Genomic DNA, 11,587 nt, shown 5'->3' with positions numbered 1-11,587 from the left:
TAAAGAGGAGAGCTAACCACATCAACTCAATTCCTCATTCCCCTCAAAATTAAATATCTAGACTGCTTTTATGGTTTGGATATGATGTGTCTCCCCAAAATTCCTGTCTTAATATTCAGAGGAGAAATTATTAGATCATGACAGCTGTAACCTAATTATTCCATCCTAGTTTGAATGGACTGAGTGGTAACTGTAGGCAGGTAGAGCATGGTGGGAGGAGGTGGGTCCCTGGGGGTGCACTTTGGGGATTAAATCTTGTCCCCCGGTTCCTCCTTCTTTCCTATTCCTGGTTGCCATGAGCAGGGAGCAGCATTCCTCCATCAAGCGTTTCTGCATGATCTGGCCTCACCTCGGGCTCAGAGCAATGGAGCCAGCCAAACTTTTCCTCCCCTAAATTGTTCCTGTCAGGTATTTTGGTCAAAGTGATGTAAACGTGACTAATACAACTAACTTAATAATCATAAAAGGAATTATATGCTGAATGTTCACACCTGTAATACCAGCAATTTGGGAGATTGAGGTAGAAGGATTGGAAGTTCAAAGCCAGCCTTAGCAACTTAGCAAGGCCTTAAACAGCTTAGTGAGACCCTCTCTCAAAATAAAAATAAAAAGGGTTGAAAAATGGCTCAGTGGTTAAGTGATTTTGGGTTCAATCTCTGGTACCACAATAATAATAATAATAATAATAATAATAATAATAATAATAATTACAAAAAGGAATGCACAAAATTTAATAATGCTATAGATCACATCAACATATCATAATGCAAGGAAAATGGATTATGTAATGTAAACCAACACATATTTTATTTTATTTATTTTTTTATTAGTTGTTCAAGACAATACAATGATCTTGACATATCATACATTTGATTCAAATAGGGTATGAATTCTCATTTTTCCACGTGTACAGATTGCAGGATCACATTGGTTATACATCCATGCCAACACATATTTTAAAGCTATTTTATATTAGCAGGAGAAAATAGATTACAAATTAGGCACAGTGGTGCATGCCTATAATCCCAGCAGCTCAGGAGGCTGAGGCAGGAGGGTTATACATTCAAGGCCAGCCTCAGCAATTTAGTGAGGCTCTGAGCAACAAAGGGGCGGAGGTGGATGGAGATGGGGATCAGTGGTTAAACACCCCTGGGTTCAATCCCTAGTACCAAAAAAAAAAAAAAAAAAAAAGCAAATAGGTTGCAAAATTCTAATATTATGAAAGATGAGCACCTTTAAAGAGTTTCATTCCCCGAGGGGATACAATTTTGCACGCATTAGGCTATTATAAAAAGATAATAACAAGTGTTAACAAGAAAGTAGAAAAATTGCAACCCACATACACAGCTGGCTGAGTGGTAATTCACTCCTGGGTTCAATCCCCAGGATTGAAAAAGGGTTGGGGGGGTGGGCATGGGGGCAGTGAACATGGAGTTGCCATATGACTCAGCAATTCCACCCCTATGTAAATATGTCAGAAAAACAACAATACACGTCTACCCAAGAACTTGTACACAGATATTCATAAAAACATTATTCACAATAGCCCACAAATAGAAACAGCCTAAAATAGCCATCAGTTGATGATTGGAAAATAAGACGTGATCTATCTATATAATGGAATAAAAAGGAAAAATGTTTTAATTAATTAATTAATTAATTAATTATTGTGGTGCTGGGGGTTTAACCTAGGGCCTCATGCTAGCCAAGCACTCTATTACTAAGTTACACCCAGCCCCCTTAAAAAGGCATTTGACAATAAAAAAAGAGATGAAGTATTGCTATATGCTGCAACATAGGTGAACCTGGAAAACTGTGCTAAGTGAAAGAAGCAATCATGAAAGACCACACATACATTAGGCCATTTACATGAAAAGTCCCAAATAGACAAGTTCATAGAGACAGAAAGCAGATTAGTAGTTACCTAGGGTTTGGGGTAGGTGGAGCTGAAGAGGAAGGGGGAGGAAGAAGAGGGGGAAATGGGGAGTGAATGCTGTTACATGAGGCTTCCTTTGGGTTGATGAAAATGTTCTAAAATTGATTATGATGATGGTTGCACAAGTCTGTGAATATGTTAAAAAACACTGATTTATGCTCTTTACATGGGACCTGATGGTCCTATTCTCCTCCCAACATCCTGGACTGCATGTCTAGGGCAACACCCTGTTACACAATAGATACTCCTGAGGACTTGTAGGAATGTGGGCTAGCAAAGGTATCTCAGGGGTCTTTGCACAAGTCCCTTGAGAGCAAAGGGAGAATGTTGACCTACAAAGGAGAGGGAAGCACACTGAAAACACCCTCCAGGTTGACTAGTAAGAGAAACAGAGGTAAGTGCCCGGTCTAGGGAGAGAGACAAAAGCAGGTGGCCTTTGAGTGACATGAAAGATGAGTGAAGGCTGAGCACAGTGGCACATGTCTGTAATCCCAGTGGCTTGGGAGGCTGAGGCAGGAGGCTCATGAATTCAAAGCCAGCCTCAGCAGCTTAGTGAGGCCTTAAGCAACTTAGTGAAACCCTGTCTCTAAATAAAAATAAAAAGGGCTAGAGATGTGACTCAGTGATTAAGTGCCCCCAAGTTCAATCCCTAGTACCAGAATAAAAAAGGGGGATGAAATGTGAGCCAGCATGGTGGTGCATGTCTATAATCCCAGCAACTCAGGAGGCCGAGGCAGGAAGATCATAAGTCCAAGGCCAACCTCAGCAACTTAGCAAGACCTTGTCTCAAAAAAAAAAAAAAAAAAAAAATTTAAAGGATCAGGGATGTAGCTCCTCTGGGTTCAATCCCCAGTAACCAAAACAGGAAATGGATTTGTTGAAGGAAGGACTTCAAGTGGCAATTAAGCTGTGGGAGCTATAGAATCTTATTTTCACCTGCTCTGTGCAGTTTTCCCACCCATTCCTGCAGTGTTCAAATAGTGCCTTAGCCTACCTCAACCCCTTACTGACTGTGTGACTTTGGGTAAGTTACCTAAGCCTCAGTTATCCTACCTGTAAAATGGAAATGAGAGTAAGTACATCCTAAAGTTTAGGAAAAAAAAAAAAAGAATTATTTTTTTATTTTTTTTGCACTGGGAATTAAATCCAGGGCACTTTGCCACTGAATTACATCCCCAATCCTTTCTATTTTATTTTATTTATTTTTTATTTTAAGACAGGGTCTTGCTAAATTGTTTAGGGCCTTGCTAAATTGCTAAGGCTGACCTTGAATTTGTAATCCTTCTACTGTCTTCCAAATTGCTGGGATTGCAGGCTAATGTTGTTAAGATTGAAATAATCTTGCAACACATCTAGTTCATGGTAAATGTAGGATGATGGGAGCTATTATTATTACCACCCAGAGTGTCACATCTGACAGGCAAGCCATGCCACAAGGGGTTGCGCCAGACTGTGACAGATGATAGGAGGGTGAGTGCTTCCTTTGGGCTCTTTCTTTTGGGCCTCCGAATGACACATCTTATGCCCAGATCAGTGGGGTGAAATGCAGATTTATGACCCTATGGATCATAAATCCATACTTACCCTGTCACCTACAAGGAAGGTAATAAGGAGGGGAGCTGGGTGTGGCCCTGAATTTGCAGTGTGCTGTCTGGAAGCTCTTAGTGTTAACCCAGGTGAGATGGAGCTGCCATGGTCCTGAGTTCCTGGATCCCATAATTGACAAAAAACACAACTACAACCCTGTGGCTGAGCTCACTGAGAAGTATGACCAGGAGCTCAAGAAGACTCAACTCACCAAAGCTGTCCCAGTGAGGAAACAAGCTCCGTATTTGCAGGCTCAGTGATCAGTACTGTTTGCAGACCCAGTAACTAGTAAGTTCACCAATGTGATGATGAAAACAGAAAATGAAGTACATGACACAGACCCTAGAAGCTATAAGAAGGAAGCTTCTAGAGAAGCACCATGCTGCTGTGCAGAGGAACAGGCAACCATCAAATTCAACCCCTCCATAATCTTCCTCTGAAAAGCTCTGAGCCTGTGATGGGGTTGGTACCCATCCTCAAAGGCCACATTTCCACCAGGTCCCTGTGTCCCTAAATGACTTACATTGCTACTCCCTGCTATGTAGTGGATGATAACTGAGGACTGAGAAAATAACCACCAGAAGATGCGGAGGCCAGAGGAAATTGTCACACAAACTCCTAGAGGCTTTCGGCAACCAGGGACCTGGAATCAAGAGGAAACGCGGCATGCACAAGATGGCGGAGGCCAACTGCTCCCTGGCCCACTACCATGGGTTGCAGGAGAGTAGAAGTTCCAGGAGGAGCTCAGGGGCCTCTGCCATAGGAAGCCACATGAACCACTGTCACATTGAAAAATCCCTTAGGGTTAAGGGCATAGTTCCTTTTTAAGGGCAGGCAGACCTCACAAAAGTGATGAGCAGCATGTTTATTGCCCATTAATCTTTCTTTCTGTGGGGCTAGAACTGGCTGTTCCTGCCACATCTCCTTATAAAGAGATGACATATCAACAGGAATTTACTCCAAGAAACTTAGTACCCAGTCTTTTCTTCCCTCAGCTTGGTGTGGGCCTTTAGGTAATATGAAAAGAAACAGTTTTAGTATCAGAAAAAAAATTATTAGAAAAATCTCACCATAACTGGGCACAGTGTTGCACTCTTATAATCCCCAGCTACTGAGGAGGCTGAGGCAGAAGGATCCCAAATTCACGGCCAGACTCAGAAACTTAATGAGGCCCTCAGCAATTTAAGAAGACTCTGTCTCAAAATAAAAAATTAAAAGGATTGGGGGTGTATCTCAATGGTAAAGGGCCTCTGGGCTCAATCTCAAGTACCCAAGAAAAGAAAAGAAATGAAAAAAAGAAGGAAAATTCTCACCCTGAACTGTTGTAGCATGTGATACAGAACTACATTCATTACATCTGTCTGGAGGGAAAAAAAAAATCTGAATGGCCAAAGGTGGTTTGTTTAAGGAATAAAATATTTAAATGAGAAGGAAGCTTCTTGATCTTGGACTCCTTCTCCTGAGTGTGATTCCCTGTGGGGAGTATCACACTGACCCCTCCCAAACTCAACCACAGAGTTAATTGCAGCCATGTCACTATCCCACTGTGGCCTAAGAACTATCCTACATGGTATTGCCAGGGCAGCCTCACTGAGACAATGTGCAGCATTATCATCAATCCCCCTTGCTTGCTCAGAGATTTTCAGTCTCTAATGCACTTTGTCACCATCTTTTTTTTTTTTAGTTGTAGGCAGACACAATATCTTTTATTTTATTTATGTGGTGCTGAGGATCGAACCCAGGATGTCACACATGTGAGACGAGTGCTCTACTACTGAGCCTCAGCCCCAGCCCAACTCTGTCACCATCTTAATTAAACTTCATAACAACCCTGTGAAGTAGGCTGTACATCTCCCTTCATCCCATTTCACAGATGAGAAAACTAAGGTCTACAGAGGTAAAAGATTCTCCTAAACTGGCATGGCAAGAAAGGTTGTAAAGCAGGAGGGGAAATGTGATCTTCCAGCTTCTGGACAAGGGCTCTTTCTCCTATAGCTTCCTTCCTCTTGGATAGGAGAAATGATTCTTGCTGTTTCAGCCACCATTTCCACCAATAACCACAATAAAAATGTAATAATCAGCTGAGCATGAAGGCACATGCCTGTAATAGTGGCTTGGGAGGCTGAGGCAAGAGGATAGCAAGTTGGAAGCCAGCCTGGGCAATTTAGTCTCTGTCTCAAAAGACTCGGAATGTAGCCCAGTGGTAAAGTGCCCCTAGGTTCAATGCCCAATACCAAAATAAAAAATTAAAATTAAGATCAGTACACCAGCAGCAGTCTCCATTGCAACATTGGCATCTTTATTACATGGCAAATTACCAACCCCCTCCCTTTAAGCAACAACTAACCTTAAGCCAAAGACCACTCTGATGGAACTGGCCAGAGCTACCCAAGACCCTCCTCTGTTGCAGACCCAGCTTTCCTAAGCCATCAGTGCCGAACTTCACCCCCTCAGCTCAGTGTTGCCTGCATGCAAGCCCTTCCCACCTTTCTGGGCCTCAGTATCTCCCCTACACGTGGGGCCCTGCAGGACCTGGAGGAGTTCTTAGGAGGACTAGCTGGAAGGGTGTGTGTAAAAACACTTTGTCCAGAATCTAGCACAGATAATAAAAGTTAATTGGTATTTCTGTTAATTGCATATTGTACTTGAACATTCCCTGGACAGATAATAAGAAAAATTAGCTTGAAGTCACTGCCTGTGTCACTTGTAAAATTTCTCTCTTAGTTTCTCCATCACTAAAAATAATCCTATAATACCTTCATCATGAATAGAAGGTTAAATGGTGAAATGTGCAGAGTATGGTATGAGTTGAGAAAGGTTTACATGAGATACAAGAGGAAATATCAGTGAGGCTGTGGGAAGGCCACAGCAGGAGTGCAGATCAGGCTCTGTGTGCAGTCATGTGGCTCAGGAAGCCAGTAGAAGAAGAAAGAAAATGACAGAGGCTTAGTGCATTAGCTTTCTGTTACTATAACAAATACTTGAAATAACTTATAAAGAGAAAAGGTTTCTTTTGGCTGTCAATTTAGATTCCAGTCCATGATCAGCTGACCCTGTTTTTTTTTTTTTTTTTTTTTTGTATGTGTGTGTGGCCTGTGGCAAGGCATCACATCATGGCGGGAGCACTTGGCAGAGCAAAACCACCCACTTCATGGTAAGCCAGGAGCAAAGAAAATGAGGAAGGGACCAGGATCCCACAGTCCCCTTTGAGGGCACACCTCCAATGACCTAAATACTTCCCACTTTAGGCACCAACCCCTAAAGTTTCCACCACTTCCAAATAGTGCCACCCTGGGGACCAAGTTTTTAACGTATGAGCTTTTAAAGGACATTCCAGGTCCAAACTAGAGCACTTGTAGAGAGATGGGGAGGAGGTTCACCCTCTCCTTCAGTGTTGCTGAGCACCTGCCCTGGTCCAGACACTGTTCCTGGTGCCAGGCATGCAGCAGTGAAAAATAGACAAAGTCCCTGTCCACTGGTGCTTACACTAATGAGTCTGGGGAACAAAGTAGGGGATTTCTGATACAGAATGTAAAAGTGCAAATAGGAGTGATTATAGTAAAGGGGCAACCAAAAAGAGGGACAGGAAAAAATGTGCCTGAGAGAATGATCTTGGGCCTGATAACAGCTCTTCATCCTTGCCCTAGAACCAGGAGAAAATGAGACAGTCCAAGTAGGGGAAGTAATTGGGCAAGGAGGTGGAGGTGATGGAGAAGAGGTTGATGAAGGAAAAGGTGGGCTGATGGGGGAGGGTCCCTAAAAGGAATTCCCAATGCACCTTCTCACTCAGGCAGGTGGCTCTCTAGGGCTCTGGCGTTGGTCCTCCTGTTGCCTGTTCTCCCACATACTGTCTAGTCTCCTGGACCTGGGGTGCTCCCGGGCTGTATGGAGCACACATACCTGCACACTGAGAGCGGGGTAGACAGCGTGGGGAAAAGAGAATCTAGAGACCCAGTCAGCTCGGTGCCCCTCCTGCTAAATTCTTTCTGCACTTTTGTAGATTAACTCTCCACTATCCTCACACCAACTCCTGTTCAAGGATGCTGAGCTCCTGGGAAAACCAGAGGGAGGCTGGAGAAATATCAGCGTGACCACAGAAACTATGTCATCCCGTGGGAACAAAAGTATCAGATGTTCCTGTAGGCAGGATTGTTGGCTCCAAGTTTCTCTCCCTTTCCGCTCCCTTTTCTCTTTTTCTTTATCACGGGCTACTATGCACTCAACAAATGTTCAAAGTCTGTGGTGTGGTTCTCCGGGGCACAATGCACTAAGTGATGCATATAAGGGAGGAGATCCATGTATCTCCACTTCCAAGAAGTGTGACTTTCTGGGGAATAAAAGATAAGCATAGACAGGTGACCTCTGGTTCTCGTGTCCCTGTGAATAGAAGGGTATTATCCCACCTGGCCCTGGTGCTCACTTCCTGGTCCTTCTCCCTCCCTCCTATAGCAGGTGTCCTCTCATTGAGTCCTGCTACCTCTCCTCCCCTTTTCAGACTCCAGCTGTGGTGTTCCAAGAGAAGCCAGGAGGATGAAGAACTCTTGGAGGACACTGAGTATTGACAAATAAATATTCCCCTAGCTGGTGCCTGGATATTGATTAATATCTCCCCATGGCTCCCAGGACACCAATTAATATTCCCCCAACTGCTACTTGGGAATTGATTATGGATACCCCAGATTCTAGGAGGCTGTGCTATGGTCCTTGTTCCCCATCCAGTCCCAGGACCTCCCCCTCCCCAGAACACACCAGGATTCAGAGTCCCCCAGGGGAGGCCAAGCAGAAGCCTATGGATGAGACGCCAGAGAGACCATTCTGAAACCAGCCCTCCCACCCAGACAAGGTGAGACCATGAGGCTCCACCCACATACACCTGGGCTTTGATATTTCACAAAGATGGGGATGACAAGAGAGGGTCAGTTCACAGGGAACCTTAGAGAAACATGGGGATGGCTAGAAAACTGGGATGGACCAAATGCACTTCAGTTTATACCCAGAAACAAAGACACCGACAAATAGCAAATTCAAGAGTTGCTTATATTTTATTGGAGATTAGCGTAGAGCAGTAAGGGAGGAGGTAAAAATGGGGATAATGTTGGAAAGTGCTGATGGAACCTGATTCAACTTGTATCATGAGGGGCTGGAGCTCCACTCCCTCCTCTGACTCGGGGTTCCTCTCACCATCTCTACTCCCACTGCTCATCAGGGTTCTGAGGATTAGGGAAACCAGCTGGGGTGTTCCAAGAGAGGCCAGGAGGATGAAGAACTCCTGGAGGAAACCGATTATTGATACCTGGGCGCAAATGAATATTCCCCCAGCTGGTACCTGGATACCGATTAATATTCCCCCAGATGCTTCCAGGATACTGATTAATATTCCCCCAGATGCTTCCAGGATACCGATTAATATTCCCCCAGATTCTACCTGGGAATTGATTATGGATACCCCAGGTTCCAGGAGGGCGTGCTATGGGCCTTGTTCCCCATCCAGTCCCAGGACCTCCGCCTCCCCAGGACACACCAGGATTCAGGGTCCCCCAGGGGAGGCCAGGAAGAAGCCTATGGATGAGAGACCAGAAAGGGTGCTGGGAAAGAGCTTGTCTCTGGGCTCCCAGCAGGTTAGAACGTGGCAGCTGTCCTGACTTTGAGTCCTGCTGGAGAAGTGAAGTCTCAGATGAGGGCTCTTCCTGGTGAGCAGAGGATGCCACAGACAAAGGACGGCCACCCAGTGGGACAGCACCAGCACTGGAAAGGTAAGGCAGTCCTTCAGGTGGCATCTCTCCCAGCTGGTCCTCATTTGCAGCATCCATCACCTGCCAAGGATCCTCAGAGGGCCAGAACCCCAGAGGAGGCCCCCAGGATGGAGGCCACCTCCGCACCCCAGATCCTCCTGCAGGTTGGGAGCCATCTGGTGGAGGAATATTGGGCTTGAGAGGAACTCCCTCTAAGTCATTAGACTCAGAGTTTGGTTTCGGCTGAGGATGTCCGTAGTTGGTGGGACCAGTGAAGGAAGGTTGTCCCAGCAGAGGCAAGTTTGTCCCCAAGTGTGGAGAAACTTTCTCCTCCATGGCACCGATGCTCCGGGCAAAGAAGCCTGAGGGAAGGGAAGACAAGCAGTCAATGGACTCATTTTGGTACCAAACATCCTCCTTTTCCTGATTCTCTTCACTAAAAGTCCCTTCACTTCCCCAACACCAATTCTTATCTCTTCAGGGACCCAAATCTGTACCCTCTGTGTATATCCTGCTGCCTTTACCCTCCCTGTTATTCCAGCTCTGGAGGGGCCCATGTCCCCTCCTGCCCAAGGACCAGGCATGGACTTCATACCTGGGAGATGCAGACAGACCAGGAGCAGGCCCAGAGGAACCCGACTCCCTGCCACACGGGCCAGCATCCTGCTCGTCTCCAGCATCTCCTTCAGTCCAAGACAGCACCTTTATCCTGTTAGTGGGGTGAGGGACAGAAGAAACAGGCTGGGCCAGTGGTTTTAGAGACAATAGATCTCACGGTCCACCCTCATTCTTGATTCAGTCTGTGGCAACAGGTGTCACTTGAATGTCCCAGAGAAAGCTGGGTGTTTCTATGCCTGGCTCCTTTCCTTAAACTCCCTGCCTCTTCTTGATCCAGGTGTTCTGGCCCACAGCTCATTCTTGGTTGCCAGATCTGCCTTTCCCTAGTCCCTACATCAGGCCCACTAGGACCTTCACCCTTAGGGGTCCCAACATCCTCATTGCTTCCATCAGTAATAGAAAAACTTGGTTCTTCTCTCTCTTTGTGATCCAGATCATTCTCACCCAGCACTCTCCTTCATGCATGCCCATATCTCCATCTTGAACCCCACCTACAGGGGATTCTGGGGCACGGAGTGGCCCCGCATCTGAGGAACTGCTTCTACACATATCTCCTTCCCTATATCTAGGGAAATATAACTAGTTCCCATCCATGAGATGATAGTGTATTAATTTCCTGTTGCTGCTGTAACAAAGTACCACAAACTTAGTGTTACAGTTTTGGAAGTCAAATGTATTATGTTACAGTTTTGGAAGTCAAAAGTCCAAAATGAGTCTCAATCAAAGTGTGGTAGTATGCATCTGTAATACTAGCAAATGGGAAGTCTGAGACAGGAAATTAGAGGCCAGCCTGGGCAAATTAGTGAGGCCCTATGCAACTTAGTTTCAAAATGAAAGGGCTGGATGGAAATATAGCTCAATGATAAAGCCCCTCTGGTTTCAATCCCCAGTTAAAAAAAAAAAGTCTCCAGGTTAAAAATCAAGGTGTCATCAGGATTTTAGAGAACAATCTAATCTGTTAACTCTCCTTTTCCAGTTTCTAGGACTACCTGCATTCCTTGGCTGGTGATTCCAAACATGGTCTATCTTTCCCAAACACCAGGTTCTTCTTACACTGTATCAAGTGTCTTCCTTTTGCCTCCCATATGCACTTTTTAAAACCTGTGATTATGTTGGATCCACCCAAATAATCCAGGATAATCCCCTTAAATCAAGGTAGAATGACTAACAACCTTAACTCCATCCACAACCTTATTTTTCTTTGCCATGTAATATGACATATTCATGGGTTCCAATGATGAGAACATGGACATCTTTGGTGGTATTGGGGGTGTTGGGCATATGGTCAGATATGTTCATAAAATGTATGAAATACTGAGAGAGAGCAGCTGTTTCCAAGGAATAATAGAGCTGGACATTTAAATGCTATTGTCAAATGGCCATGACTTGCAGCAGAGTGGTGGGAGAATAGGGTCTGTTAACTCTTTGTCTATTTTTAAATATTGGTATGTTTTACATATGGTTTGGCTGTGTCCCCCACAGATTTGTATACTGAAGCATGGTCCCTAGTGTGGCAGTATTGAGAAGTGGTAAACTTTTTAGAGGCGAGGCCTAATGGAAAGCAATTAGGTCATTGGAATGATCAATGTTGGACTCTTGGAGTGAATTAGTTCCCACTAATTCACTAATGGGTGTTTTAAAAAAAAAGAGTGAGCCAGACCATGGAATTTTCTGGCATCCTGTCTTGCCATGTGATCTCTCCCTCTCACATGCA

The 11,587-nt window shown here is 44.8% G+C and overlaps 1 protein-coding gene and 1 pseudogene across 1 annotated transcript; one reads left to right on the top strand and one right to left on the bottom strand.

Annotated features, from left to right (window-relative positions):
* Window positions 1–2,260: 2,260 nt before the first annotated feature.
* Window positions 2,261–8,085, top strand: LOC124096801 (small ribosomal subunit protein uS7m-like; annotated as a pseudogene).
* Window positions 8,086–8,559: 474 nt separating this feature from the next.
* CUNH6orf15 (chromosome unknown C6orf15 homolog) lies at window positions 8,560–10,471 on the bottom strand. The gene is made up of 2 exons (XM_046450804.2): window positions 9,851–10,471; window positions 8,560–9,617 (listed from the first exon to the last, which is right to left on the bottom strand). Exons 1-2 carry the CDS (start codon window positions 9,933–9,935, stop codon window positions 8,710–8,712), a joined length of 993 nt encoding a protein of 330 aa, XP_046306760.2. The 5' UTR covers window positions 9,936–10,471; the 3' UTR covers window positions 8,560–8,709.
* Between the last annotated feature and the right edge of the window lie 1,116 nt (window positions 10,472–11,587).

The sequence above is a fragment of the Marmota monax genome, unplaced genomic scaffold, assembly GCF_021218885.2.
Source record: "Marmota monax isolate L192 unplaced genomic scaffold, Marmota_monax_Labrador192_F-V1.1 WCK01_AAM20220418_F8-fsc00474, whole genome shotgun sequence".
Classification (NCBI taxonomy): Eukaryota; Metazoa; Chordata; class Mammalia; order Rodentia; family Sciuridae; genus Marmota; species Marmota monax.
Note: the sequence above shows the minus strand (reverse complement) of the source record. Positions and strands in the feature narration are given on the sequence as shown.

Excerpts from the sequence above, each read along its gene's own strand:
- CUNH6orf15 (XM_046450804.2), bottom strand. The coding sequence starts at position 9,935 with ATGCTGGAGACGAGCAGGATGCTGGCCCGTGTGGCAGGGAGTCGGGTT. Across the intron at positions 9,618-9,850 it reads GGTCTGTCTGCATCTCCCAG|GCTTCTTTGCCCGGAGCATC; the intron begins GTATGAAGTCCA and ends CCCTTCCCTCAG.